This window comes from Dryobates pubescens, chromosome 25, assembly GCF_014839835.1.
Source record: "Dryobates pubescens isolate bDryPub1 chromosome 25, bDryPub1.pri, whole genome shotgun sequence".
Lineage (NCBI taxonomy): Eukaryota > Metazoa > Chordata > Aves > Piciformes > Picidae > Dryobates > Dryobates pubescens.
Window position 1 is genome coordinate 5,061,887 of NC_071636.1, and position 27,492 is coordinate 5,089,378.

At 59.2% G+C, this 27,492-nt stretch overlaps 2 protein-coding genes across 2 annotated transcripts; one reads left to right on the forward strand and one right to left on the reverse strand.

Moving 5' to 3' along the window:
- Positions 1 to 1,117: 1,117 nt before the first annotated feature.
- SRRD (SRR1 domain containing) lies at positions 1,118 to 4,620 on the reverse strand. Its single transcript, XM_054173280.1, has 7 exons — positions 4,343 to 4,620; positions 4,223 to 4,263; positions 3,988 to 4,124; positions 3,815 to 3,913; positions 3,177 to 3,331; positions 2,714 to 2,759; positions 1,118 to 1,502 (listed from the first exon to the last, which is right to left on the reverse strand). Exons 1-7 carry the CDS (start codon positions 4,618 to 4,620, stop codon positions 1,278 to 1,280), a joined length of 981 nt encoding a protein of 326 aa, XP_054029255.1. The 3' UTR covers positions 1,118 to 1,277.
- On the forward strand, positions 4,613 to 26,301 carry HPS4 (HPS4 biogenesis of lysosomal organelles complex 3 subunit 2). The gene is made up of 13 exons (XM_054173155.1): positions 4,613 to 4,659; positions 6,045 to 6,135; positions 7,557 to 7,700; positions 8,948 to 9,055; positions 9,840 to 9,956; positions 10,089 to 10,183; positions 11,277 to 11,349; positions 12,364 to 12,397; positions 13,745 to 13,841; positions 14,822 to 15,671; positions 22,596 to 22,731; positions 23,597 to 23,705; positions 26,107 to 26,301. Exons 1-13 carry the CDS (start codon positions 4,619 to 4,621, stop codon positions 26,276 to 26,278), a joined length of 2,067 nt encoding a protein of 688 aa, XP_054029130.1. The 5' UTR covers positions 4,613 to 4,618; the 3' UTR covers positions 26,279 to 26,301.
- Positions 26,302 to 27,492: the final 1,191 nt, after the last annotated feature.

Sequence of the window (27,492 nt, forward strand, 5' to 3'; positions counted from 1 at the left end):
TAAACAACCCCAGCTCCCTCAGCCTCTCCTCCCAGGGCTGTGCTCCAGACCCCTCCCCAGCCTCATTGCCCTTCTACAGGTGGTAGGTTTGTAGATAGTGCCACCTCTTATTCCTCAGAGTTGCTGCTCAGATGCAATGGTAGCTCTGGTTCCAGTCAGGGCTAAGGGAGGAAGGAGTGATTCCAACCCTGGCATCAGCAGTAGTGTGGCCAGCAGGACCAGGGCACTGGTGAGGCCACATCTGTTGAGTGCTGCGTTCAGTTTTGGGCCCCTTGCTCCAAGAACATTGAGTGGGCTAGAGCCTGGCCAGAGCAGGGCAGTAAAGCTGGTGAAGGGTCTGCAGAACAGGGCTGGGGAGGAGCAGCTGAGGGAAGTGGAGTTGTTCAGCCTGGAGGAGGAGGCTGAGGGGAGACCTCATTGTTCTCTACAGCTCCCTGCCAGGAGGCTGGAGCCAGGTGGGGGTTGCTCTCTTCTCCCTACTAACAAGCAATAGGACAAGAGGAAATGGCCTCCAGTTGCCCCAGCAGAGGTTTAGGTTGGACTTGAGGAACAATTTCTTCCCCTGGAGAGTTGTCAAGGCCAGGCCCAGGCTGCCCAGAGCAGTGGTGGAGTCCCCATGCCTGCAGGGGTTTCAGAGCCATGGGGATGTGGTGCTGAGAGCCTTGGTTTAGTGCTGGGCAGGCAGTGCTGGGCTCAGGGTTGGCCTGGATGACCTGAAAGGTCTCTTCCAAGCAAAACAATTCTATGAACTCCTCAATCCAGCTCCTGGCTCCCATTCCCTTTCCCAGTGAGTCCAGTGTCTGGCACCCAGCATCAGTGGTGCCAATGGTGCCATCATGGCCAGCAGCAGGGGCTGGGCTCCACTGTGCTTTGTATCTGTTTGTACCTATTTAATTGTATTCCTATTTCCATTACAGCTGATTCAGTTTGTTTCCTACCCCTCACTCTCTCTCCCTTCCCTTGAGGCAGGAGAAGGCTTCAGGCAGGTCCTTGGCCACTCCTCTGGTGGCCTGACTAGCCCCTAACAGGTGCCAGAGGGGGGAGCAGGAGCAGTTGGTGCAGTGCAGATGGTGTCACAGGCAGCTGCAGTCACAGCTCTGCTGCAGCTGAGTCCAACCCAGCTTTACCTTTTATTAAATAACCCAGATACAACAAACGTCCCAGGGCTTGGCTGCTGCTGCCTTTGATGCTGGCACCAGCTTGATCTCAGCTGTGCAGGAGCTGCTGTGGAAGGAGACACAGCCCCAAGGTTTCCTCCTCCCTGCTGCAGAGAGGGGTCAGGGCTCAGCTGCGATGGGGCTGCACCCCTGGGCTTTGTCCTCCCTCCTGATGATCTCCAGGTTGTCACAGTCCTCATATGTTGGCTCCTCCACAAAGTCCCAGACCTCAGGGGAGAGCTCCTGCAGCTTCTCCAAGGGAAACCAGTGGATGGAGGTGTCATTAAAGGTGTCCAGGTACTGAGGGTGGGCTGGGAGTGCCACTTCCTCTGTCACCTTCAGGACCTAAAGAGCATTTGGAGAGAGAGTTGTATGAGGCAGAAGCTTCCTGCAAAGTGCAGCCTGTGAAGGGTAAGATGATGTCAACTTCAATCCTGTGTGCAGCAGGGTGGGGGTTGGAAGGGGCCTCTGGGGCACCCACAGCAGCTTGCCCAGGAGCACAACATTCAGGGGGGTTTGGAAGGAGGAGACCACAACCTCTCTGGGCAGCCTGCCCCAGCAGCCTCACACCAAAGTTTCTCCTCCTGTTCAGGTAGAACCTCCTGGGTTCCAGTTGTGCCTTGTCCTGCCCCTGGGCACCCCTGACAAGAGCCTGGCCTCATCTTCTTGCTCTCCACAGATCCTTTAGCTCTGGCTGAGCATTGGTCTGATCCCCTCTGGGGCTGCTCTTCTCCAGGCTCAACAGCCCCAGGGCTCTCAGCCTTTCCTCCTCACAGAGATGCTCCAGGTCCCTCAGCAGCTTTGGAGCCTCTGCTGGACTCTCTCCAGTAGTTCCCTGTCTCTCTTGATCTGGGGAGCCCAGAACTGTGCCTGGTCCTCTGGGACAGAGCAGAGGGGGAGGAGAACCTCCCTTAACCTGCTGGCCACACTCCTCTCCATGCACTCCAGGAGACCCTTGGCTTTCCTGGCCACAAGGGCACATTGCTGGCTCATGGGCAACTTGTTGCCCAGCAGCACTCCCAGGTCCCTCTCCAGAGAGCTGCTTCCCAGCAGGTCCCCCCTCACCTGTCCTGGTGCAGGGGGTTATTCCTCCCCAGGTGCAGGACCCTCCACTTGCCCTGCTTGAACTTCATGAGGTTTCTTTCCCCCAGCTCTCCAGCCTGTCCAGCTCTCAGGAGAGCTGAGAGGAGACTCCAGAGCCCCTCTGGGCAGCCTGCTCCAGGGCTCCAGCAGCCTCACACCAAAGAAGTTTCTCCTCCTGTTCAGATGGAATCCCCTGGGTTCCAGTTTTGCCCCCTGTCTATCATCAGCAAACTGTTTGAGTGTCATCTCCACCCCTTCATCCAGGCTGTTGATGAAGATGCTGAACAAGGGTGGGCCCAGCACTGACCCCAGGCACCACAGGAGCCTCCTCAAGTGATTCAATTTTATACTGCAGCAGCCAGGAGAAAAGGTTTTTGCAATGAAGCATCCTCTACAACTCCTTTCTCATGGAAAGAAGGGGGGAAAAAGGTGCTGTGTCCACACAACACCACTGAGAAGTTAGCATCTCCTACCTTTGCTATGTAGGAATAATCTCTCCTCAAGATTCTTGGCAGCAACCTAGAACAAAAGGTCCCCAGTGTTAGATGTGATGCTCCTGGGAGTTCACCCAACTCTCTAGGACAGGAAAGGTGGAAGCTTGAGGAGGGCAGATTTAGACTGGGCAAGAAATTCTTTCCAGGGAGCAGGGGGAGACAGTGGAACAGGTTGCCTAGGGAGGTTGTGGATGCTCCCTCCCTGGAGGTGTTCAAGGCCAGGCTGGATGAGGCCTTGAGCAACCTGCTCTAGAGGGAGGTGTCCCTGCCCGTGGTAGGGGGGTTGGAGCTAGGGGGATCTGTAGGGACCCTCCCAGCCCTTCATTAATCCATGAATCTATACAACAGCAAGATGGAAAGGAGCAGAACGTGGAAATCGCTGTCAGGAGCAGCAGGACAAAGGGGTGAAAGGCAGGCAGGAGGAGCAGGGAGCTGCACATACCGTTCCTCGATGCCTCTGAAGCTGTTCCCGATGATCACCAGCTTGGGCAGGGCCCCCAGGGACCAGTTCCTCCACAGCAGGTTGTTGTACAGGGCATTCCCACAGTGCACCATGTAGAACAGCGTGGCTGAGCCCTCAATGTCGTGCTTGCCCTCCTGCCCACCGTGAGCAAACGGTGCCCATTACACCAGGGGGCTGCCACTGTCCCCATCCTGTGCTTCCCCTCCTGCCCACCGTGAGCAAATGGTGCCCATGACACCAGGGGGCTGCCACTGCCCCCCCCCCCCCCCGTGTTTCCCCTCCTGCACCTTAAGCCAGCTGGTCCCACTGCAGCAGGGACCGGGTGCTGCTCCCGCCCCCCTGCCCTCCCTCCTGCCCTGGTTCCCGTTACACCGGCTGGCGATTGGTGCCCTTACCCGCCGTGCTTCCCTTCCTGCGCCTTAAACCAACCGGTGCCGTTACAGCAAGGGCTGCGTGGTGCCCCCAACCCCACTCCCCGTGCTTCTCCTCCTGCCCGGTTCACCGTACAGCGGCGGCCGGATGCTGCGGCCATCCCGGGGCTGCGGGATCCCCGTAGGGCCGGTCACTCTGAGTGGGACCGCGGCGGTCCCGGGTGGGAGGCGTGCAGCCCCGCTCACCTCGTTCTCCGGGAGCAGCCGCAGCCCCAGCTCCGCCAGCACCGCCGCCTCCTGCTCCGAGAACACGGGGTCGAACAGGGAGCACCGGCCCGGCGGCACCTGCGGGAAGAGCGGCGGCTGTGAGCGAGGGGCTGGGGCACAGAGACCGCCCCGCTCCCGGCTCCGCTGCTCACCCCCAGCTCCTCCAGCAGCAGCAGCAGGAAGGCGAGCTGCTCCCGGGCGATGGGGCAGCCGCCGAACCGGCCCAGCCCGTAGCAGACGCAGCGGGCGGGGGTCTCCGCGCTGCCGCCCAGCCGGGCCCGCACGGCCCCTGCGGACACGGAGAGGAGAAGAAGAGGGGCGTGAGGCGCGGGCAGGGAGGCGGAGGGACGGTTCCGTTTCCCCTCCTCCTCGCCACCCCACACGCACCGGCGCTCGCCGCCCAGAAGCCGGAGCTCAGCAGACCGTCCCTGCGGGGAGAGCGCAGCGTCAGCGGGCCCGGAGGGGGCGCACGAAGCGGACACACGCGGGGCCGCCGCGGGGACTCACCGGGCCTCTCGCAGCCGCCTCAGCACCGCTCCGCCGTCCTCCGCCACCTCATCCGTCCGGCCCCCCCGCCGCCGCCTTCTCCTCCTGCCCGCGGCCGCCATGTGCCGCTCGGCCCCGCCCGGCCCCTCTGGGCCCCTCCCGGCCCCTCTCGGCCACCGTAGCGCCGGCGGCGCCCGGGCCGCTGTCACGTGACCGGAAGCGGCGGGTCCCGGCGGCTGCGGCGGGTCCCAGCGGCTGGACGCCTCCGTGACACACACACACACACCCCGGCCCCCCATGGCCCGTCCCGCTCCTCCGGAGCCCAGCTCAGCGCCGTGGTGAGCCCCCATGGACCCCCTGTGGGCCCCCCCGGGCCGGGCCCCCCGCGTCTCCCGCTCCTTGCCTCTCGGTACCGCCGCTGCCGCCGCCCCCGCCTCGTTTCTCCCGCTTCCGACAGGGAACGGAGGCAGCACCGCAACGGGCAGCGCTTCCCAGGGGCCCGGCCGCGCTGGGAGCAGCACCCGCAGCGCTGAGGAGGCAGCGCCGGGCGCTCGGCAGCGGCTTTGGGCCCTCTGCTGAGAATGGTTCCAGGGGGGGCGGGGAGGGCGTTTTGGGGCTGAATTGGCCTTTTCCGCTTAGAACCAGAGAATTGCTAGTGTTAGGAAGGGACTTCAAGGATCAGCCAGTTCCAACCCCCTGCCATGGCCAGGGACACCTCACACTACAGCAGGTTGCTCGCAGCCACATCCAGCCTGGCTACAAACACCTCCAGGCATGAGGCTTCCACCACCTCCCTGGGCGACCTGTGCCAGCCTCTCACCACCCTCATAGGGAACAACTTCTTCCTAACATCCAGTCTCAAATCTACCCACTTCTAGTTTTGTTCCATCCCCCCCCAGTCCTATCCCTCCCTGACACCCTCAAAAGTCCCTCCCCAGCTTTCTTGTAGCCCCCTTCAGACACTGGAAGGCCACAATTAGGTCTCCTTGGAGCCTTCTCCTCTCCAGACTGCACAGCCCCAACTCACTCAGTCTGTCCTCGTAGCGAGGTGCTCCAGCCCTCTGCTCATCCTCATGGCCCTTCTCTGGACACACTTCAGCTTCACCTCCTGAGCTGCCCCTTCCCTTGGACTCCAGAAATCATCTGTTCCTGCTGCAGAGCTCTTATGTGCAAAGCTGCTAACCAGCTACAGCTAGTTGCAAGGAGCTGTAACCAGCTCCTTACTATCAGGAGTGGACAGAAAGTGGGTTTGCATATGTACAGCCTTGAAACTAGGAGCTCAATGCCATCACACTGTAGGCTGTCTCACCCCAGAATCATTGCAGGCTGAAGAAGACCTTCAAGACCATCACCAGGAGTCTTCCACCTTGTGCTCACTGTGCCTCTGGTTGAACTAGCAGCAGCAGGCTGTGGGAGCTGTTTGGCCCCTGTGCTTAGTGAGGTGTATTTTGCAGGCTCAGAGTAAGAGAGCATCTCCCAAGTCCCTGTCTCCTGCCTCATGTCTTAGCTGCAGGGTTAGAGGCTCTTAAGGCCATTCAGTTGGTTCAGTTGATTGCTGTGGGCCCCTTTCAGTGCTGCTTTCCTGCCTTAGGTCAGAGTGATTGGAGCCAAATCAGGTCTCTCTTCATCCATAACAATCTTTCTGTTGCCTTTTGCTTAACACAAAGGAGAGGGGGAAGCTTCCCACCATCTCTGATGCCTCTTTGCCTTGCTTTTTTTTCAGGTGGAATTACTTCTTCCTTTATGATGGCTCAAAGGTGAAGGGAGAAGGAGACCCCACAAGTGCTGGCATTTGTTATTTCTACCCCCCTCAGGTAATGGCTGTGCTTATTGCAGTGCCTGTGTTGAGCCAGTGCTGATGATTCTGGTTCAGGAGGAGCAGACAGGCTTCCATGTGGAGCTCTGGATCCATTCCTCCTTCCCATGAGCCTTAAGGAAGCTCTTGGCACTGGAACTAGCTGGGGTTGGGCATAGAAGTTCCTGAGCTGTGGCTGGGCAGGGTGGTGGTCCCTGTTCCTTCAACCTCCAGCAGTGTCCAGGGCTGCTCTGGTGGCATGGATTGTGACACACAAGGGATGAAAGTGTCCCCCCCACCAGATAAAAAAGGGCAATCCAGTTGTGTTTGCCCCCAAAATTCCTTCTGCTGCCGCATTTCAACACCAGCAGAAACTTCTTTGGTGTGAGGCTGCTGGAGCCCTGGAGCAGGCTGCCCAGAGGGGCTCTGGAGTCTCCTCTCAGCTCTCCTGAGAGCTGGACAGGCTGGAGAGCTGGGGGAAAGAAACCTCATGAAGTTCAAGCAGGGCAAGTGGAGGGTCCTGCACCTGGGGAGGAATAACCCCCTGCACCAGGACAGGTGAGGGGGGACCTGCTGGGAAGCAGCTCTCTGGAGAGGGACCTGGGAGTGGTGGTGGGCAACAAGTTGCCCATGAGCCAGCAATGTGCCCTTGTGGCCAGGAAAGCCAAGGGTCTCCTGGAGTGCATGGAGAGGAGTGTGGCCAGCAGGTTAAGGGAGGTTCTTCTCCCCTTCTGCTCTGTCCTAGAGGACCAGGCACAGCTCTGGGCTCCCCAGATCAAGAGAGACAGGGAACTACTGGAGAGAGTCCAGCAGAGGCTCCAAAGCTGCTGAGGGACCTGGAGCATCTCTGTGAGGAGGAAAGGCTGAGAGCCCTGGGGCTGTTGAGCCTGGAGGAGAGCAGCCAGAGGGGATCAGACCAATGCTCAGCCAGAGCTAAAGGATCTGTGGAGAGCAAGAAGATGCCAGGCTCTTGTCAGGGGTGCCCAGGGGCAGGACAAGGGGCACAACTGGAACCCAGGAGGTTCCACCTGAACAGGAGGAGAAACTTCTTTGGTGTGAGGCTGCTGGAGCCCTGGGGCAGGCTGCCCAGAGAGGTTGTGGAGCCTCCTCCTGTGGAGAGCTTCCAAACCCCCCTGAATGTTGTGCTCCTGGGCAAGCTGCTGTGGGTGCCCCTGCTTGAGCAGGGGGCTTGGACTGGATGATGCCCAGAGGTCCCTTCCAACCCCCACCCTGCTGGGCTTCAGGGATTCCCTGGTTAGATCCAGACCTGGGAGTCGGATTGATTCGTCCCTGAGGCACAGAACCACCGAGTTGTGTGGGTTGGAAGAGACCTCCAAGACCACCAAGTCCCCCCCCCAAGTGCAGCAGTGATGTTTGTTGGTTCCCAAGCCCTTCCAGAAGGAGGGAACTGAGGCCTTTCTCCCCTGCCTTCCTGGACAGAGCCTCCCTGAGCAGCAGGAGCTGCTGTGCGGGCAGGTGGCCGGCGTGGTGCGCTGCGTGGCCGAGATCTCCGGAGCTCCTCCCAGCCTCATCCGCCTCAGGAAGCTCAAGTTTGCTGTTGTGCTGGATGGAGACTACCTCTGGGTGAGTCCAGGAGGTCTGGAGAGGAGTCCCAGAGGGAAAGCAGAGCCTGAACCAGCTGTGGCAGGCCAAGAGGACTTTGCTTTCCCCGGGGCGTGGGCTGCACACCCGGAGCCGAGGTGGGAGCTTGTCAGGGCACAGCCTCTCCTGGCAAGGTAGCATCAGTGCTGCTTTCCACAGCCCTGCAGCCCCTTGCTGTGGGCATTTCAGCTGCTCTGTGCACAGCTTCATGTGCCCCATGCTCTTTAACATCTTTATTGATGGTCTGGATGAGGGCATTGAGTCCAGCATCAGTAAATGTGCAGACAACACCAAGCTGGGGGCAGGAGTTGAGCTGCTGGAGGGCAGAGAGGCTCTGCAGAGGGACCTGGACAGGCTGGGCAGAGGGGCAGAGGCCAAGGGCAGGAGATTGAACACAGCCAAGTGCCAGGTTCTGCACTTTGGCCACAGCAACCCCAGGCAGTGCTACAGGCTGGGGACAGAGTGGCTGAGAGCAGCAAGGCAGAGAGGGACCTGGGGGTGCTGGTTGGTGGTAGGCTGAACATGAGCCTGCAGTGTGCCCAGGGGGCCAAGAAGACCAAGGGCATCCTGGCCTGGATCAGGAACAGTGTGGCCAGCAGGAGCAGGGAGCTCATTCTGCCCTGTGCTCAGCACTGCTTAGGCCACACCTTGAGTCCTGTGTCCAGTTCTGGGCTCCTCAGTTTAAGAAGCACATTGAGACACTTGAAGGTGTCCAGAGAAGGGCAATGAGGCTGGGGAGAGGCCTTGAGCACAGCCCTGTGAGGAGAGGCTGAGGGAGCTGGGGTTGCTTAGCCTGGAGAAGAGGAGGCTCAGGGGAGAACTTCTTGCTCTCTCCAACTCCCTGCAGGGAGGTTGTAGCCAGGTGGGGGTTGGTGTCCTTCCAGGCAAGCAGCAGCAGAACAAGAGGACACAGTCTCAAGCTGTGCCAGGGGAGGTTCAGGCTGGCTGTTAGGAAGAAGTTCTTCCCAGCAAGAGAGATTGGCCATTGGGATGTGCTGCCCAGGGAGGTGGTGGAGTCACTGTGGCCAAAGTGCAGCCCCTGGCACTTGGACTTGCTCCTGTCTGTGCCAGGCCTCTTCTGTGGGTGTTTTGAGTTGGTTTTTTTTCACCTGACTGGTGGCTCTGGGGGATGTTTGAGTGCCAGAGAGCTGCTCACACACCTTTGGAAGTGGTGAGAGCTGTTCTCAGCTGGGTTTTGTCACTGACCATTCTTCCTTCCTGTGTTGAAGGTTCTGGGCTGTGCTGTTGAGCTCCCTGATGTCAGCTGTAGGAGGTTCCTGGAGCAGCTGATCAGTCTCTTCACCTTCTACAATGGTCCTGTGCACCATGCCTACATGGTAACTAAAGCCCAGCAGCCCTGGGGGTCCTGCCCAGGAGGACCATCCCCCCTTGCCCTGTCACAACAGGCCCTGCTCCAAAGCCTGTCCCCAGCTTTCCTCTTGGCCCCTTTCAGCCACCAGCAGTTCTCCCTGGAACCTTCTCTTCTCCAGGCTGAACAACCACAAACTCTCTCAGCCTTGGCCTCACAGCAGAGGGCTTCTAGCCTTAGACTGCTGCTGTGGCCTCCTCTGGACCTGCTCCAACAGGTCCATGTCCTCCTTGTGCTAAGGGCTGCTGGGATGAGGAAGAGATCTCAAACACTTCCCCTGCTGGCCAAGCTCTGCCCAGGCATACAGGTGCTGCTTCTTCCCTCAGGCTGTCTCCCTGCCAGCCAGGGTCAGAGCAAGCTGAGAGATGAAGGAGCTGGGACCTGCAGCAGTGTGGGGCCTCACCCTCCTCTTGCTGGCTGCTAAACCTTCCTGAGGTGCTCAGCTTAAAGCAGTTTGCTCTCAGCATCACAGAGTGATGGAATGGCAGGTTGGAAGGGTCCCCCAAGGATCACCTGGTGCCACCTTTCTAGTGGAGCTGAGAAGAGCTGGCCCAGCACCCTGGCAAGCTGAGTCTTCAAGCTGCCCAGTGTGGGGGAATCCACCACTGCCCCTGGGGGAGAGCATCTGCACCTGCCTCCTGCCCCAGCAAGCTTTGGCCCTTACAGGGACTGTCCCACCCTGCTTGTGTCTAAGCCCCTGGCTGTGTGCAGGCCTGTGCAGTGACAGCCATGTGGGCTTTTGTCCTCCTCAGGTGTCTTCTCAGGAGGCCCTGAGCAAGCAGTGGGACAGATACATTGAACACATCCAAAGGAACACCAGTGACCTCCACAAGATCTTCAATGCCCTCTGGAATCTGGACAAAAGCAAGGTGAGAGCAGGTGCTCTGCAGCCCCTGCCTCTGGAGCTGCCCCAGGGCCAAGGGCTCTGTGTTGGCTGGCTGCTTTCAGCATTCCCCAGGAGGCTCTGGCCTAACTTGCTGTGCTTCTCCCCCCTCCTCTAGGTGGACCCCCTGCTTCTCCTGAAGGCAGCTCTGATCTTGCAGACCTGCCAGCGTTCTCACCATGTCTTGGCAGGCTGCATTCTCTACAGGGGCTTGTGAGTAAAACCAGAGGGTATCCAGGGGGCTGGCTCAGCCCTTCAGCCTGCCCCTGCCCAGGGCTGGGTGTCACCCAGAGCTGCTTTGTTGGCCCAGAGCTAAAACCAGCAGGAGGTTTGCCTGAGCTGAGTGCAGCTGCCCCAGGGGAAAGAAGAGAACAGAAGTCCTGGTGGGCCCCCCTCAGCTCCTGCTTTGGGGGTTGTGTTAGCTCCTGCCCATGTCTGGGGCTTCAACCCTTGCAGAGTGGCAGGGCCAGGAGTGGTGAGTGTGGGAGGGCCTGAGAGACTGCCCCAGAGATCTGCCAGCTGTGGAATGGGGACCTGCAGCACCAGACTCCAAGTGAGAGCCTGGTGTGAGCCTCACTGCTGGCTCTGCCCTTCATGAGCTGCTGGCTGAGCTTCAGGAGATGACTCTGCTCATGGGTAGGGTAGGGTAGGAACAGAATAGAATAGAATAGGAATGGAATAAAATAGAGTGGAATAGAATAGAATGAACCATGTTGGAAAAGACCTCAGAGATCATCCAGTCCAACCTCTCACCCAACACCATCTAATCAACTAACCCATGGCACCAAGCACCCCATCCAGGCTCTTCCTAAACACCTCCAGGGATGGGGACTCCACCACCTCCCTGGGCAGCACATTCCCATGGCCAATCTCTCTTGCTGGGAAGAACTTCTTCCTAACAGCCAGCCTGAACCTCCCCTGGCACAGCTTGAGACTGTGTCCTCTTGTTCTGGTGCTGCTTGCCTGGGAGAAGAGACCAACCCCCTCCTGGCTACAACCTCCCTTCAGGGAGTTGCAGAGAGCAAGAAGGTCTCCCCTGAGCCTCCTCTTCTCCAGGCTAAGCAACCCCAGCTCCCTCAGCCTCTCCTCCCAGGGCTGTGCTCCAGACCCCTCCCCAGCTTTGTTGCCCTTCTCTGGACACCTTCCAGCACCTCAACATCTTTCCTAACCTGAGGAGCCCAGAACTGGACACAGGACTCAAGGTGTGGCCTGAGCAGTGCTGAGCACAGGGCAGAATGAGCTCCCTGCTCCTGCTGGCCACACTGCTGCTGGTGCAGGCCAAGCTAACTTTGGTTTGTCCTTCTAGGATTGTGAGCACCCAGCTGCCACCTTCTCTCACTGCCAAAGTTCTTCTCCAAGGAGATGAGTCTCCAGGCCAGGTAGGTGTCCCAGCCTGCATTGCAGATACCCAGCTGTGAGGACGTGCTGGGGAAGCTCTTGTCATGTAGATCCTACATCTGCCACCACTGGGAAGGCCAAATCTTGATGGTGATGCTAAAGGCTTTGATTTGGGGGCCTACAAGAAAGCTGGGGAGGGACTTTTGAGGCTGTCAGGGAGGGATAGGACTGGGGGGGATGGAACAGAACTAGAAATGGGGAGATTCAGGTTGGATGTTAGGAAGAAGTTGTTGCCCATGAGGGTGGTGAGAGCCTGGCACAGGTTGCCCAGGGAGGTGGTGGAAGCCTCATCCCTGGAGGTGTTTGCAGCCAGGCTGGAGGTGGCTGTTAGCAACCTGCTGTAGTGTGAGGTGTCCCTGCCCATGGCAGGGGGTTTGGAGCTGGCTGAGCCTTGAGGTCCCTTCCAGCCCTGACAAGTCCATGATTCTCTGTTACAACTGAGGAAGGTTTCAAACCCTCAGCACTGGGAATTTTTTTTGGGGGGGGAAGGATTTTAGGTCTTTAACATCTTGCATTTCCTGGGGTCTCACCTCTGTGATGTTTTGCTGAGCTCTTTTCCCCAAGCTTAGGTTCCCAGTGTCCAGTCTGCAAAGCAGCCCCCTGCAAGTGGCAAACAGTTGCAGTTGTGTGGCTGCCAAACCCTGTCAGTACTGAATATTTGTGTGATTCCAGCTCTTCCACACAAGAGCTGTCAAGAGCTCCATCTGAAGGGGGCTTCTGCTCCTCCTCTGGCTGAGTGAGGCAGGGTTCTGTCCCCCTGGGCAGGCAGTGACAGTGCTGGCAGACCGTGGGCTTTGTCCTTGCCCTCGGATGTGCTTTGCTCCTTGGGAAGCCCTCTTGGCTTTGAGGGCTCCCTAAGGAGCACATCCATGCCCAGCATGGTGAAACAGTGCCAGCAGGTGTTGAGAGGGGTGGTCTGGGCTCTGCTGGAGGGCTGGAGAAGGTGTCCTGGTGTTGAGTCATCCCCCAGAGCTGATTCTTGCCTCTTCTTTCAGAGCGAGCCCGGAGGTGAGGAGCAGCAGGACCCCGGTGAGCATCCAGCTTCACAGCCCTGGTTGCCAAGTGCACAGCAGCAGCACATGGACAACCTTCTGGGGCTACATTCTCCCCAGCCAGGGCACGAGCTGGGCCTGGGAGGTCGGCATCCAAGCTGTGGCTGGGTGCAGGAGCTCCATCCCCGAGGGCTGCTGCTGCCACTAGTCAGCGTGTGCCAGTGGGTGGTGTGTGCTCAGAACCAGCTCCTTGCTTTGGCTGAGCAAAGGAATTTGCTCTTTTTGGGTTTCATTGTCAGTTTTTGCAGACTCCAGACACGAATCCCAGCTCCCCATGTGCCTGCTTGGCTGCTGGTGGAGCCCTGGGAGCAGATGGCTGAAGCTCGCAGCCCAAACCTTCCCTCCACGCTCCGCAGCAGCAGTTGATAGAGGCTCTGCCAGCTTGGCCAGGGAAGGGAAGCACCCAGGGAAAGCTCAGCTGTGTGAGGAGGCTGAGGAAATGGAGCCCAGGAGATGTGGGCAGTTGGTGGTGACCCAGCATGATGGCATGCCTGCTCCTGCAGAAGGCTTTGGGCTGATCATAGAATCAAGCAGGTTGGGAAAGACCTCAGAGATCATCAAGTCCAACCTCTCACCCAGCACCATCTGATCAACTCAACCATGGCACCAAGGGCTTCATCCAGGCTCCTCCTAAACACCTCCAGGGATGGGGACTCCACCACCTCCCTGGGCAGCACATCCCAATGGCCAATCTCTCTTGCTGGGAAGAACTTCTTCCTAACATCCAGCCTGAACCTCCCCTGGCACAGCTTGAGACTGTGTCCTCTTGTTCTGCTGCTGCTTGCCTGGGAGAAGAGACCAACCCCCTCCTGGCTACAACCTCCCTTCAGGGAGTTGTAGAGAGCAAGAAGGTCTCCCCTGAGCCTCCTCTTCTCCAGGCTAAGCAACCCCAGCTCCCTCAGCCTCTCCTCCCAGGGCTGTGCTCCAGACCCCTCCCCAGCCTCATTGCCCTTCTCTGGACACCTTCAAGTGTCTCAATGGCCTTATATTGAGGGGCCCAGAACTGGACACTGATGGAGGAGTCTGGTTTCTGCTCTCCATGCCTAGGCAAGCTGCACCAGGGGAAGCTTAGGCTCAAGGTGAGGAGAAAGCTCTTCCCAGAGTGAGAGCTTGGCCTTTGGAATGTGCTGCCCAGGGAGGTGGTGGAGTCCCCACCCCTGGAGGTGTTCAAGGGGGGATTGGATGTGGCACTTGGAGCCAGGGTTTAGTTGTCAGGAGGTGCTGGGTGCCAGGTTGGACTGGATGATCTGTGAGGTCTTCTCCAAGCTGGCTGGCTGGCTGTGTGGCTCTGTGAGGTGAGGCTCAGCCTGCTCTGCTCTCGCAGGGTGCCGGTGGCCGCAGGGTGTCCGCGTCATCCCGGTGTTCCTGACGGGAGAGGAGGCCTCAGTGCTCCAGCACTTCCCCCTGGAGTGGATGACAAGGTGGGATATCACTCTGAGGCCCAGTGAGCCTCTTAGAGAATGGAAGCAAAACTAGAAATGGGCTGGAGCTGCTCTGCTGTGAGCACAGACTGAGGGAATTGGGGCTGTACAGTCTGGAGAAGAGGAGGCTCCCAGGAGACCTCTTTGTGGCCTTCCAGTGTCTGCAGGGGGCTACAAGAAAGCTGGGGAGGGACTTTGGAGGCTGTCAGGGAGGGATAGGACTGGGGGGGATGGAACAGAACTAGAAATGGGGAGATTGAGATTGGATGTTGGGAAGAAGTTCTTCCCCGTGAGGGTGGTGAGAGCCTGGCACAGGGAGGTGGTAGAAGCCTCATCCCTGGAGGTGTTTGCAGCCAGGCTGGATGTGGCTGTGAGCAACCTGCTGTAGTGTGAGGGGCTGGAACTGGCTGATCCTTGAGGTCCCTTCCAACCCTAACCATTCTGTGAATGCCAGAATGGTTTGGCTTGGGAGAAGCCCTCTTAAGATCATTGAGTCCAGCTGCTGGCCCAACACCACCGTGGCCATCAAACCCTGTCCCCAGGTGTCATGTCCACACATTTCCTGGACACCCCTTCCCCCCACTTGGAGCAGAGGAGCTGACAGGAGGCACTGGCTCCTCTCTTACCATTTTCTCTGGCAGTCAGACTCTCCTCTGGCTCTTCAAGCTGCCTGAGGTCTCCCAGGCTGGACATCTCTGTGGTGAAGCAGCCTGAAGCTGCTCTTCCCCAAGTCCAGGTTGTGATGTTCTGTTGTTTCTCAGCTCACAGCTGCTGCCTGTGTGCCCTGTCAGTGAGGGAGTGCCACTCCCAGGAGCCCCCAGGGCACCTCTGGTAGACCTTACCCCCACCCTTTCCAGGGGCAGATGTGTTTTGTAGCAGAGGACAGGGCAGCTATTGAACACTGCCAGGGAGTGATGGTGTCCTGAGCTATGTGATGACTTCAACCAGCTCGGTTTCATCAACTTGGCATCTCCCACTAGGTCCCCAGCAGGCCCTGGAGGGGAGAAGAGAGAGAAGAATGCTCTGGAGGTTTCAGAGTTAGCAGGAGACCTGAATGAGCTCTCTGTGCAAGCCTCCAGCCCAGCTGCACCAGAGGATGCTGTGCCCTCCAGCAGCCCTTTGCAGGCCTTCGCCATAGTGGGAGCCAGCACAAAGGCTTCTCCAGCTGCAGAGCTGACCAGCCCAGGCAGCAGGAGCTCAGAGCTTGGTGGAAATTCATCCTTGCCAGCAGAGAGAGACACAGAGCAGCTGCCCAGCCCTGCCACACTCCATGCTGCAGGCCCATACCTGCCTGGCTTTGCCTTTCCAAACCCTTATGCCCTCCAGGAGCAGCGAAGTCAGAGACGGAGCCAATCCCTCCTGGACTCCAAGCAATGTGGTCTCCTAAGCTCTCCAGCCAGTGGCAGTCCAGCTCTTGGCTCTCTGGCCCAAGGGCTGGGCAGAAGGAAGACAAGCCAGCAAGATGAGCAAAGGACTCTGAGCCCAAGTGGTGTCCCTGGAGAAAGCAGAGGTGGAGCTGGGGGCAGCCTGCAGGGTTTGGACTCTGCAGCCGGCGCCGGCCGGCCGGAGCCGCAGGGCAGCCGGCTGCCGGCTCCTGAGCCTCAGGAGAGCCTGCCTGCTGAGCCAGCAGGGAGCACAGCCTGGCCCAGCAGCACAGAGAGGGGCTGGCCACCTCAGCTGGGCAGTCTGGGAGGCCAGGCTGGCGTGGAGCCGGGCAGGCCGTGCCAGCCGTTGAAGATGAGCTTGTACGTCCACTGCCTGCGGGGGCTCGTGCTCTGCCTCCTGGCTGAGCAGCACCTCCAGCACGACCTCAGCTCTGTGGAAGATGTGGTAAGTGGGAGAGCTCTGCCACACCTGCAGGGCACACTCACTGCTGCTTGCCTGCTGCTGGGGACAGGGCTGACAGCTGAGCCTCAGGGAGAACAGGAGCATTGAGTCTGGGGGGGTTGGGAAAGCCCTCTGAGGTCACCCAGTCCAATCCCCTCCCTCGTGCTCTGCCTCCTGGCTGAGCACCACCTCCAGCAGGACCTCAGCTCTGTGGAAGATGTGGTAAGTGGGAGAGCTCTGCCACACCTGCAGGGCACACTCAGTGCACCAGAACAAGAGGACACAGTCTCAAGCTGTGCCAGGGCAGGTTCAGGCTGGATGTTAGGAAGAAGTTCTTCATAGAAAGCCATTGGGATGTGCTGCCCAGGGAGGTGGTGGAGTCCCCATCCCTGGAGGTGTTTAGGAGGAGGCTTGGCAGGGTGCTTGGTGCCATGGTTTAGTTGATTAGGTGGTATTGGGTGAGAGGCTGGATGTGATGATCTTGAGGGTCTCTTCCAACCTGGTTTATTCTCTTCTATTCTGCTGCTCTGACTCAGCCAGGGGCATGCAAAACCATCACCTTGGTCACAGGATCAGGGAATGGTTTGGCTTGGAAAAGGCCTCTAAGGTCACCCAGTCCAATCCCCTCCCTCGTGCTCTGCCTCCTGGCTGAGCAGCACCTCCAGCAGGACCTCAGCTCTGTGGAAGATGTGGTAAGTGGGAGAGCTCTGCCACACCTGCAGGGCACACTCACTGCTGCTTGCCTGCTGCTGGGGACAGGGCTGACAGCTGAGCCTCAGGGAGAACAGAAGCATTGAGTTTGGGGGGGTTGGGAAAGCCCTCTGAGGTCACCCAGTCCAAGCAGCACCCCAGCACCACCATGGCCATCAAACCATGGCCCACAGTGCCATGGCCACACATTCCTTGCACAGCTCCACCACCTCCCTGGGCAGCCTGTTCCAGTGCCTGGCCACTCTTGCAGCAAAGACATTTCTCCTCATCTCCAACCTCACCCTCCCCTGGCACCATTTCAGGCAACTTCCTCTCCTTCTATCACCTGAGAGTAGGGAGAAGAGACCAAGCCCCACCTGGCTCCAGCCTCCTGCCAGGGAGCTGTAGAGAGCAATGAGCTCTCCCCTCAGCCTCCTTTTCTCCAGGCTGAACAACCTCAGTGCCCTCAGCTGCTCCTGCCCAGCCCTGCTCTCCAGACCCTTCCCCAGCTTCCTTGCCCTTCTCTGGACCTGCTCCAGCATCTCACTTGTCTGGGAGGGGAGTGGCCCCAAACTGCTCCCAGTCCTCAAGGGGTGGCCTCAGCAGTGCCCAGGCCAGGGCACAACTGCTGCCCTGCTCCTGCTGGCCACCCTGCTGCTGATCCAGGCCAGGATGCTGGGGGCCTTCTTTGCCCACCTGAGCACCCTGCTGGCTCCCCTCCAGCTTGGCTGCTCAGCTGGTGCCTCCCATCTCCCTGCTCACCTGCTCTGTGCTCTTTGCAAGGCAAAGCTGTGTGGCTTGGGGCTGCTCAGCACAGGCAGAGCTGTGTGGGAGGTGGCTGGCAGGCAGCAGTGCGAGGTGACAGCGTTTGTCTCACAGGAGGCTGCCGGTGCCAGCACCCCAGTGCAGCGTGTGGGTGTCGCTGTCAGACAGCCCCATGGGCTCCCAGGGGCCTCTGCTGGCCTTGGGAGCTGGGGGGAAGCCCCAGCAGCCCTGGGCAAGCCAGGCTGGGGCTGGTTAAGCTCCACTTGGCACATCTCAGCTTCTCCCTCTGGAGAAGCGCCGGGGAGATGCGGCTGGCAGCGAGCCCCCACGGCCTTCCCTTCCTACCCAGGAAAGGAGCCAGCCCTGAGAGAGCCAGCCCTGAGAGAGCCAGCCCTCTGAGAGCCAGTTGAGTTCTCCTCCTGGAATTCCTGCCCTCTGCATCCCTTGAAGGAAAGGAGACATCCCTGTAAGTCTCCAAAGCCCTTTCCTTCTGGAATCCCTGCCCTCTGCACCCCTTGAAGGAAAGGAAACTTCCCTCTGAGATCCAATCGAGTTTTCCTCCTGGAATTCCTGCCCTCTGCATCCCCTGAAGGAAAGGAAACTTCCCTCTGAGCTCCAATCAAGTTTTCCTCCTGGAATTCCAGCCCTCTGCATCCCTTGAAGGAAAGGAAACTTCCCTTTGAGATCCAATCAAATTTTCCTCCTGGAATTCCAGCCCTCTGCATCCCTTGAAGGAAAGGGAACTTCCCTCTGAGCTGCACAGCACTTTGCTGCTGGAATTCCAGCCCTCTGCATCCCTTGAAGGAAAGGAACCTTCCCTCTGAGCTGCACAGCACTTTGCTGCTGGAATTCCAGCCCTCTGCATCCCTTGAAGGAAAGGAAACTTCCCTCTGAGCTGCACAGCACTTTGCTGCTGGAATTCCTGCCCTCTGCATCCCCTTAGCCCCCCCCTGTAGGTGCTGTGCCAGAGCCACCCCAAATGACTCCCCTGTGGGGTTGGCTTTGGTGCAGAGGCTTCAGGCAGGGCAGGGCAGCTGAGGGGGGCTGCAGGGTGGGAGGTGGCAGCCCTGGGTGAGGCAGCAGCCTGCACAGCTCCTGCCTGGCCTCTGCCTCTTCCCCCACCCCCAGCAGCTGAGTCAAAGCTGCAGAGGCCTGGTTGATGTGCCAGTTGCCATGGCAACAACCTCATTTCTCTCCCTGTCAGGCTGGGAGGTGGAGGGAAGCTCAGAGTAACTCTGGCTCCCAGCACTGGCACAGCCTCAAGGTTACTCCTGCTGCTTCTGAGCTCTGGGACTTGGAGGCTGTGACCCCACCTCACCCCCCCCATGAGCCCTCTCCACACAGCATGGGAGGATCTGCACCCCCAGGAAGGGATTCTTGCAGCATCCTGCAGCTGCTGCAGTGGGAAGAGGCCTTTTGTGGTCAGGGAGTCCAAGCATCAGCCCAGCACTGCCAGGGCACCACTAACCCATGGCCCTCAGCACCACAGCTCCACTGGGTTTGAAGCCCCCTCCAGAGCTGGGCCTCCAGCACTGCCCTGGGCAGCCTGGGCAAGGGCTTGGCAGCCCTTTTTGGGGTAGAAACTGTTCCTCATGTCCAGCTTGCCTCTCTCCTGGCCTAGAGAGCATGGCCTCCAGCCCTGGCCTCTCCAAGCAGGTGTGGCACATGGCCCTGCTCCTTTCAAGCACACTCCTGCACTCCTTCTGCTCCACCACCCCTTCTGTGGCTGTGGGAAGAGGAGGAGGTGCAGGCAGGTAGGGACTGATGCTCTCAACAGCTGAAGCTCATCCTGGCTCTCTCTTGGGCTGGGCAGCCCAGAACTGGACCCAGTGCTCCAGCTGTGGCCTCACCAGGGCAGAGGAGAAGCAGCATGGGGAGGAGAAGCTCCCTCGAACTGCTGGCCACACTCTTCCTGCAGCCCAGGACACCATTGGCCTTCTTGGCCACGAGGGCAACATTGCTGCCTCCTGGGCAGCTTGGCCAGCAGCACTCCCAGGGCCTTCTCTGGGGAGCTGCTTGCCAGCAGCTCATCCTCTCACCTGTCCTGGTGCAGGGTTCTTCCTCCCCAGGTGGAGTGGGATGGGATGGGATGGAATGGAATGGAATGGAATGGAATGGAATGGACCAGACCAGGTTGGAAAAGAGCTCAGAGATCATCCAGTCCAACCTCTCACCCAACACCATTTGATCAACTAAACCATGGCACCAAGGGCCTCATCCAGGCTCTTCCTAAACACCTCCAGGGATGGGGACTCCACCACGTCCCTGGGCAGCACATCCCAATGGCCAATCTCTCTTTCTATGAAGAACTTCTTCCTAACCTCCAGCCTGAACCTCCCCTGCCACAGCTTGAAACTGTGTCCTCTTGTTCTGGTGCTGCTTGCCTGGCAGAAGAGACCAACCCCCACCTGGCTACAACCTCCCTTCAGAGAGTTGGAGAGAGCAAGAAGGTCTCCCCTGAGCCTCCTCTTCTCCAGGCTAAGCAACCCCAGCTCCCTCAGCCTCTCCTCCCAGGGCTGTGCTCCAGACCCCTCCCCAGCTTTGTTGCCCTTCTCTGGACACCTTCCAGCAGCTCAGCATCTTTCCTAACCTGAAGAACTGGACACAGGACTCAAGGTGTGGCCTAAGCAGTGCTGAGCACAGGGCAGAATGAGCTCCCTGCTCCTGCTGGCCACACTGTTCCTGATGCAGGCCAGGATGCCATTGGCCTTCTTGGCCCCCTGGGCACACTGCTGGCTCCTGTTCAGCCTACTCTCAACCAGTCCCCCCAGGTCCCTCTCTGCCTGGCTGCTCTCAGCCACTCTGTCCCCAGCCTGTGGCACTGCCTGGGGTTGCTGTGAGCAGAGTGCAGCCCCTGGCACTTGGATGTGTTCAGTCTCCTGCCCTTGGCCTCTGCCCCTCTGCCTGAGTTCTTCCTCCCCAAGCTGAAGCTCCTGAAATGCTCTTCATGAGGTGCTCTGCATGTCCCAGCATCCCAGCAGGAGGAGGAGGAGGAGGAGGAGGAGGAGGAGGAGGAGGAGGAGGAGGGGGAGGGGGAGGGTTGTTCCAGGAGGTGGAGCTGGGCTCTGCTGCTGTGCTCTGGAGGCACAACCTCAGCTTGTCTGCTGCTTTGTTTATCTGTGGCCAGTGCCCCTCAGCTCCCAGGGATGGCACAGCTCAGCTCTAACTAATGCCTGCAGAGTGCTTTGAGGCCCCTGACTGACACCAAAGAAGGGTAAAATATGCTGCTTGTGCAGCTGGGAGCAGCAGGCAGCACCCAGGGTGGTTTCCATTCCCCATGCAGGGCTTTGCCTGCAGAGCCAGGAGGCTTGGGAGGCTTTGGGGCTTGCTCCCTGCCCCTCTTCAGGGCTCATCCCTTCAAGGCACAGAAAGGAAAATCCCTTCCATGAGCAGGAGGGGGTCAAGGGTAGGCCAGGTCCTGCTGAGCAAAGGCTTCATCCTCTCCATGGTGGAGGAGAGCAGGCTGGAGGATTATGGAATTAATCATCCCTGAGCCCTGTCTGCTGCCTGGGAGCCTCAGCAGCTCTTCTCCTGAGCAGTCCAGAGGGCAAAGCAGCTTGGCTTCCCCCTTAGGAGGTGGTGTGTGGATCCACTGCTCCATGCTGGGCTTCTGAGGCTGTTTCCTGGCCTTCCATTCTTGCCCTCCTAGTCTTAGCCCAGTGCCTGCAGCCTGGGCACAGAGGCCTGGTGCCCATTAGGGAAGTTGCTGGGGTGTTGAGAGGGAGCCCTGGAGGCAATTAAATGCAGTCCAGGTCTGCCAAGCTGGGGTTTGGTGCTCATGGTGTTGGCTTGATGGTCACAGAATGGGTTGGGTTGGAAGGGACCTCAAGGATCAGCCAGTTCCAACCCCCCTGCCATGAGCAGGGACACCTCCCACCAGCCCAGGCTGCTCAAGGTCCCATCCAGCCTGGCCTTGAACACCTCCAGGGGGTGAACATCCCCCCTGAGCAGCCTGTTCCAGTGTCTCCCCTGCCTCCCTGGAAAGAACTTCCTGATATCCAGTCTAAATCTCCCCTCTTCCAGCTTGATGACCTTGGAGCTCTTTTCCAACCCTCTTTTCCAACTCCAGGCTGCTGTCTGTGGGGTGTGATAAGGGCTGCTGAGCCAAGGAGTGTTCCTTGCTGTGGCCAGGGTGTGAAAATCAGCCCTGGAGAGTGATGCTTTGGGGGTCAATCAATGAGGCCTTGTGTTTTCCTGTCACTCCAGGTGGTTTCATGGCCTCTTTGCAGGTTGAATGTCCCTTTCCTGGGAGCCTGTCTCACTGTGAGCCTTCTCTGCTTCCCTCTGTGCCCCCCTTCCCCTGCTCTTCCTGGTGGCAACAGCAGCCTGGAGGGATCCAGTGCCCTCTGTCACCCTCCTCCCCTGGGTTAGGAACTGGCTGGAGGCTGAGCCCAGAGAGTGGTGGTGAATGGTGCCACAGCCAGCTGGCAGCCAGGCACCAGTGGTGTGCCCCAGGGATCAGTGCTGGGCCCCATCCTCTTTAACATCTTCATTGATGATCTGGAGGAGGGCATTGAGTCCAGCATCAGTAAATTTGCAGGTGACACCAAGCTGGGGGCAGGAGTTGAGCTGCTGGAGGGTAGAGAGGCTCTGCAGAGGGACCTGGACAGGCTGGACAGATGGGCAGAGGCCAAGGGCAGGAGATTGAACACATCCAAGTGCCAGGGGCTGCACATTGGCCACAGCAACCCCAGGCAGTGCTACAGGCTGGGGGCAGAGTGGCTGAGAGCAGCCAGGCAGAAAGGGATCTGGGGGTGCTGGTTGATGGTAGACTGAACATGAGCCTGCAGTGTGCCCAGAGGGCCAAGAGGGCCAATGGCATCCTGGCCTGCAGCAGGAACAGTGTGGCCAGCAGGAGCAGGGAGCTCATTCTGCCCTGTGCTCAGCACTGCTTAGGCCACACCTTGAGTCCTGTGTCCAGTTCTGGGCCCCTCAGGTTAGGAAAGATGTTGAGGTGCTGGAAGGTGTCCAGAGAAGGGCAACAAAGCTGGGGAGGGGTCTGGAGCACAGCCCTGTGAGGAGAGGCTGAGGGAGCTGGGGTTGCTTAGCCTGGAGAAGAGGAGGCTCAGGGGAGACCTTGCTCTCTCCAACTCCCTGCAGGGAGGTTGTAGCCAGGTGGGGGTTGGTCTCTTCTGCCAGGCAAGCAGCACCAGAACAAGAGGGCACAGTCTCAGGCTGTGGCAGGGGAGGTTCAGGCTGGAGGTTAGGAGGAAGTTCTGCACAGAGAGAGATTGCCCATGGGAATGTGCTGCCCAGGAGGTGGTGGGGTCACCGTCACTGGGGGTGTTCAGGGCAAGGCTTGGCAGGGTGCTTGGTGCCATGGGTTAGTTGATTAGGTGGTGTTGGGTGAGAGGTTGGACTCAGTGATCTTGAAGGTCTCTTCCAACCTGGTTTATTCTCTTCTCTTCTATTCTGGAGGGCTGGGTGAAGCAGGGCTCCTCCTCTGACGCCTTTGCCTTGCCCTCTCTGCAGTACCACAGCAGCCTGGCTTCTCTGAATGGCCTTGAGGTTCACCTGAGGGAGACTCTGCCCAAGGACTCCTCCTCCTCCTCAGCCAAGACAACCTACAGCTTCACCCACTATGACTGTGTTCAGAATGTGCTGACAGGTAAGCCCTCAGCCTGGGCAGGAGCAGCTGCCTGGGGGGAGAGCAGGGCCTGTGGTGACCTCTTGGCATGCTTCAAGGCCTCTCAGGATCACTGCTTGCCATAGCTCTTCCAAAAGCAGGCTGGGGATAAGGGCCCTGGGGAGGCAGCTTTGTGCTCTGGGGGTTCCTCATCTGCTGAAGGCTTGCTGCTCCCTGGGGGTGCTGGGAGATGGAGCAGCTGCCACTGCTGCTCTGCTGGATCTGGTGCTGCTGGGCTTTGGCTAAGGGCTGAGATGTCCTCTTCAAAGCCACCCTCCTTGCCCCCGGCTCCATTCATCCTGGGGGTGATGTCCTGCTGTGCAGCTGCTGGCCAGGAGAAGCAGGAACTGGGAACAGGTTGTAGCCCCCCAGTCCTGCTCCTCTGGCTCACTGGGTGGACCTTGGGCATGCAGAGAGCCCCTGATGGGTGGGATGGAGATGACCTCCAGGCTTCAAACCCCAGTGATTGTGGGGGGTCTGAGGCCTTCTGGCCACCCCTCTGATGTGAGGGTTGGAGATGACCTCCAGGCTTCAAACCCCAGTGGTTATAGGGCATCTAAGGCCTTCTGGCCACCCCTCTGAGGTGAGGGATGGAGATGACCTCCAGGCTTCAAACCCCAATGGTTATAGGGCATCTAAGGCCTTCTGGCCACCCCTCTGAGGTGAGGGATGGAGATGGCTTCTCCTCTGTGCATGGCTCAGCACAGTGCAAGCTGCTGACTGATCCCTTGGGGCTCAGGGTGTGCCCAGTCCCTAATCCAGGCTCTGTTGGAGCTCCACAGCCTTCTCCTGCTGGGTGCCCAGGGTCTTGGCTCCTCTTAACACCTCTTTTTCTCCTGTTCTGCAGCCAACCTGCCCCACACACCTGGTCCCCTGGAGAGACACTTCCTGAGAGCCACCACACTGATCCACTCTGACTTCAGCCAGCTCCCCACTGCCTCTGAGGTGATCATCAGGTGAGCTGGGCTCCTGACTCCCTCCTCTGCCAGGCACAGGGTGCTGTGTGGCACTCAGAGGGGGAGAACCTCCCCTGTTTCTAGGGCTGCCTGAGGCTTGGCAGAGCTTGCAGTCCCATTGGTGACCCTTGCTGAGGGTCAGTGGTGTCACCATGCTGCCTGCTGCTTGCTCTTTAGCTGTGGGCTCCCTAACATTCTGCCTGGATGTTGAGAATAGGAATAGAATAGAATAGGAATAGAAATAGAAATAGGAATAGGAATAGAATAGGAATAGGAATAGAATAGGAATAGGAATAGGAATAGGAATAGGAATAGGAATAGGAATAGGAATAGGAATAGGAATAGAATAGAATAGGAATAGAATAGAATAGGAATAGGAATAGAATAGAATTGAATAGAATTGACCAGGTTGGAAGAGACCTTTGAGATCACTGAGTCCAACCTCTCACCCAACAGCATCTAATCAACTAAACCATGGCACCAAGCATCCCATCCAGGCTCTTCCTAAACACCTCCAGGGATGGGGACTCCACCACCTCCCTGGGCAGCACACCCCAGTGGCCAATCTCTCTTGCTGGGAAGAAGTCTCTCCTCCCCTCCAGCCTAACCCTCCCCTGGGGCAGGTTGAGGCTGTGCCAGGGCTGTGTGGCTGCAGCCCCCAGCCCAGAGCAGTGGCAGAGCCTGGCCCCAGGAGGCTCTGCGAGGCAGCCTTCGGCTGAGCTGTGCCTGACGAATCCGTGTCTCGGCCGCCAGCCACAGGCACCCAGCCTCTGGCAGGGCCTGCTGGGCTGGCAGCGTGATGGGCTGTGTGTGGCAGGCTCCTTCTGATGGCCTTCTCTCAGCCAGAGCCCTTGCAGGCAGCCCTGGGTGGAGCTTGATCCCCAGCCCTCCCCCTGCTCCCCGCAGCTGAGCTCGGCGGGGAGCTCCGGCGCTGAAACTGCCCCGGCCCCGGCCCCGCGTTCTCGGTCCAAAGCCTGAGGAAACAGAGGTGCTGCTGGCAGTGACAGGGTTTCACTCCTCTGCCACAGCTTGCCAAGGGAATGTGAATCACTGCAGTGCTTGGAGGACTCCTCCTTTAGCAGCAGCAGCAGCCCCTCCAGCTCCCTCCCGTCCTAGCCCGGCCGAGCGGCGTCTCCCGCGGCGGCCCCCGAAGGAGGCAGCTCCCCGTGGGTGTGAATCAGCCTTGAGTAACAGGATGACTCAAGCTGATTCCTTGGAGGGAGAGTTGTCACCCAGGGCTGTCAGCAAACATAGCACTCACTGCTTTCCTCCATCAGGGAGGAGCAGAGCCCCCTTGCTTTGCCATCCTTGCCAGCCCCTGGGCTGCGCAGGCGGGAGAGAAGAGAAGAGAATAGGAGGTGAGCCTCAGTGCTGGCTCTGCCCTGCCTGAGCTGCTGGCTGGGCTGCAGGGGTGACTCTGCTCAGGGAGAGGGGGGAAAGGAGGAGAGGGAGAGGAGGAGGAGGAGAGGGGGAGGAGGAGGAGGAGAAGGGGAGGAGAGGGAGAGGAGGGGGAGGAGAGGGAGAGGAGGGGGAGGAGAGAGAGAGGAGGGGGAGGAGAGGGAGAGGAGGGGGAGGAGAGGGAGAGGAGGAGGAGGAGGAGAAGGAGAGGAGGAGGAGGAGGAGAGGGAGAGGAGGAGGAGGAGGAGAGGGAGAGGAGAAGGAGGAGGAGAAGGAGAGGAGGAGGAGGAGGAGAGGGAGAGGAGGAGGAGGAGGAGAGGGAGAGGAGGAGGAGGAGGAGAGGGAGAGGAGGAGGAGGAGGAGAAAGAGAGGAGGAGGAGGAGGAGAAGGAGGTGGCCAGGGGGGTTTGGAAGCTCTCCAGAGAAGGAGACTCCACAACCTCTCTGGGCAGCCTGCCCCAGGCCTCCAGCAGCCTCACAGCAAAGTTTCTCCTCCTGTTCAGGTGGAGCACTGAGCTGCACCACAACCAAACCACCTCATATGGTTCCTGCTGAAGGGGTGCTGGGCTTTGCAGCATCAGATGGATTCCTCCTGGAATCACAGAGTGGTAGGGTAGGAGTGGGAAGGGTCCTCTAGGGATCATCTAGCCCAGCCCCTAGGAAGGGATGTTGGCCATCAGGAGTGTTGAACTCCCAGCTCTTGATGGGCTGGACTGGGCTACTGGGATAGGGGAGTTCCCATGCTGCTGAGGAGGTCCCCAGGGATGTGACACAGGACACTTTGGGATGCCAGGACCCCTCAGAGAGGATCTGGCTCCCTGTGGTCTCCTCCAACTTTTTTGCTGCCTGTTTTAGCTCTGTGTTGCTTTTCCCTGCTGAGAGTGACCTGAAAGTCCTTCAAGAGCTGGGAGCCCAGCCCCACAAGCACCCCATTGGCCAGCTGGGTGGTTTGGAGGGGATCTTGTTCAGAGCTCTGATCACTGCCTTCTCTCCTCCCCTGCCAGGAATGCCTCCACTGCCATCTATGCCTGCAGGAACCCCGTCCAGGAGACCTACTTCCAGCAGCTGGGTGCCCCCCTGCGCAACTCAGGGGTCCCCAACCCTCATGACAGTGCCTTCAGCCTGCCCAGCAAGGCCAAGCAGAAGCTGCTGAAGCATGGAGTCAACCTGCTTTGAGCCAAGGGGCTGGGGCACAGGGGCACAGCATCCAGCTCCAGTGAGGAACACCTCTGAGCTCTTCATCCTGCAGGAGGCACAGGGCTCTGTGCCAGGCCCTTGGGGGTCTGCTGCCCACAGCACCCTGAGGAAGGACCACTCTTGGTGCCCTCTTGCTGCCCACCCTGGGTGCCAAAGCCTGAAGGCAGCAGGAGCTGTGCTGGGGCTCCTGGTTGCCAGGGCCTCTGGCACCACTCCTGGTGCTGTGCCCCCACAGAGTGCCTTGAGCCCAAGGATAAGCTCTTCCTGCTGTAAGCTCCTGGGCAGCAGTGGTGCTCAGAGGTGTCAGACCCTGCATCCTCCTGGGGTTCTGTGCCTGCTCTTGCCCTGCTCTGCCCTGGGCTTTGTTGATGTCCCTTGATGCACAGCACTGCCCCCTTGCCTTACCTGGGTCAGCAGAGATGATGTTCTCCTTCTCAGGGGAGCTGGAGCAGAGCAAGTGCTGCAGAACTCCTCACAGGTGCTGCCAGGAGAGGTTTGTGCTGGAGCTGGAGCCAGGAGGTCCTTGCCCTTCCCTCCTGCTCCACTCCAGCCTGCCCTGCTGATGGTGGTGTGAAGCTCCTGCCTGCTGCTCAGCTTTCTGCTGCCTCCCCCTCCCCTCCTGCCTCAGGACCTTGTTTCACCCCCTTGCTCTTGCTGCTCTGGCCCTGCTGACAGAAAAGGCAGCTGGGAGCCCTTAAGCTTAAGGACCAAAGAGGTTTTGTAGCCCTCAGCAGATGTTCTCCTCCTGCTTGGATAGTCTGTTCCCTCCTGGGGCTGGGGGGGACCCTGGTGGTGAGCTGGGGGGGGGATGGATACCTGCAGCTGGCTGGGCTGTGCTCCAGAGCCTGCTGCTGCTGCAGACATCACTGGGAAAATAAAAGAGAGCCTCCCAAGCCTCAGCCAAGGGATGGGGGCAGGATGCCACTTGTGGTTGGTGGTGGTGCTTGTGGCTGCTGTGGTGAGGGGTTGGGAGCCCCTGGGGAGCTCCATGCTGAGGGGAAGGTCCTGCACTGGTGGGGTTGAGTATCACAGGATCACTGAGGTTGGAAGAGACCTCAGAGATCATCAAGGCCAACCTGGCACCCAACACCTCATGACTAAACCATGGCACCAAGGGCCTCATCCAGGCTCTTCCTAAACACCTCCAGGGATGGGGACTCCACCACCTCCCTGGGCAGCACATTCCCATGGCC

Coding starts and splice junctions, on each gene's coding strand:
- SRRD (XM_054173280.1), bottom strand. CDS start 4,620: ATGGGGGGCCGGGGTGTGTGTGTGTGTGTCACGGAGGCGTCCAGCCGC. Junction 4,125..4,222: donor CTTCTGGGCGGCGAGCGCCG/GTGCGTGTGGGG, acceptor CCGTGTCCGCAG/GGGCCGTGCGGGCCCGGCTG. Junction 3,914..3,987: donor TGCTGCTGGAGGAGCTGGGG/GTGAGCAGCGGA, acceptor CTCTTCCCGCAG/GTGCCGCCGGGCCGGTGCTC.
- HPS4 (XM_054173155.1), top strand. CDS start 4,619: ATGGCCCGTCCCGCTCCTCCGGAGCCCAGCTCAGCGCCGTG. Junction 4,660..6,044: donor GAGCCCAGCTCAGCGCCGTG/GTGAGCCCCCAT, acceptor CTTTTTTTTCAG/GTGGAATTACTTCTTCCTTT. Junction 13,842..14,821: donor CCCCTGGAGTGGATGACAAG/GTGGGATATCAC, acceptor ATCTCCCACTAG/GTCCCCAGCAGGCCCTGGAG.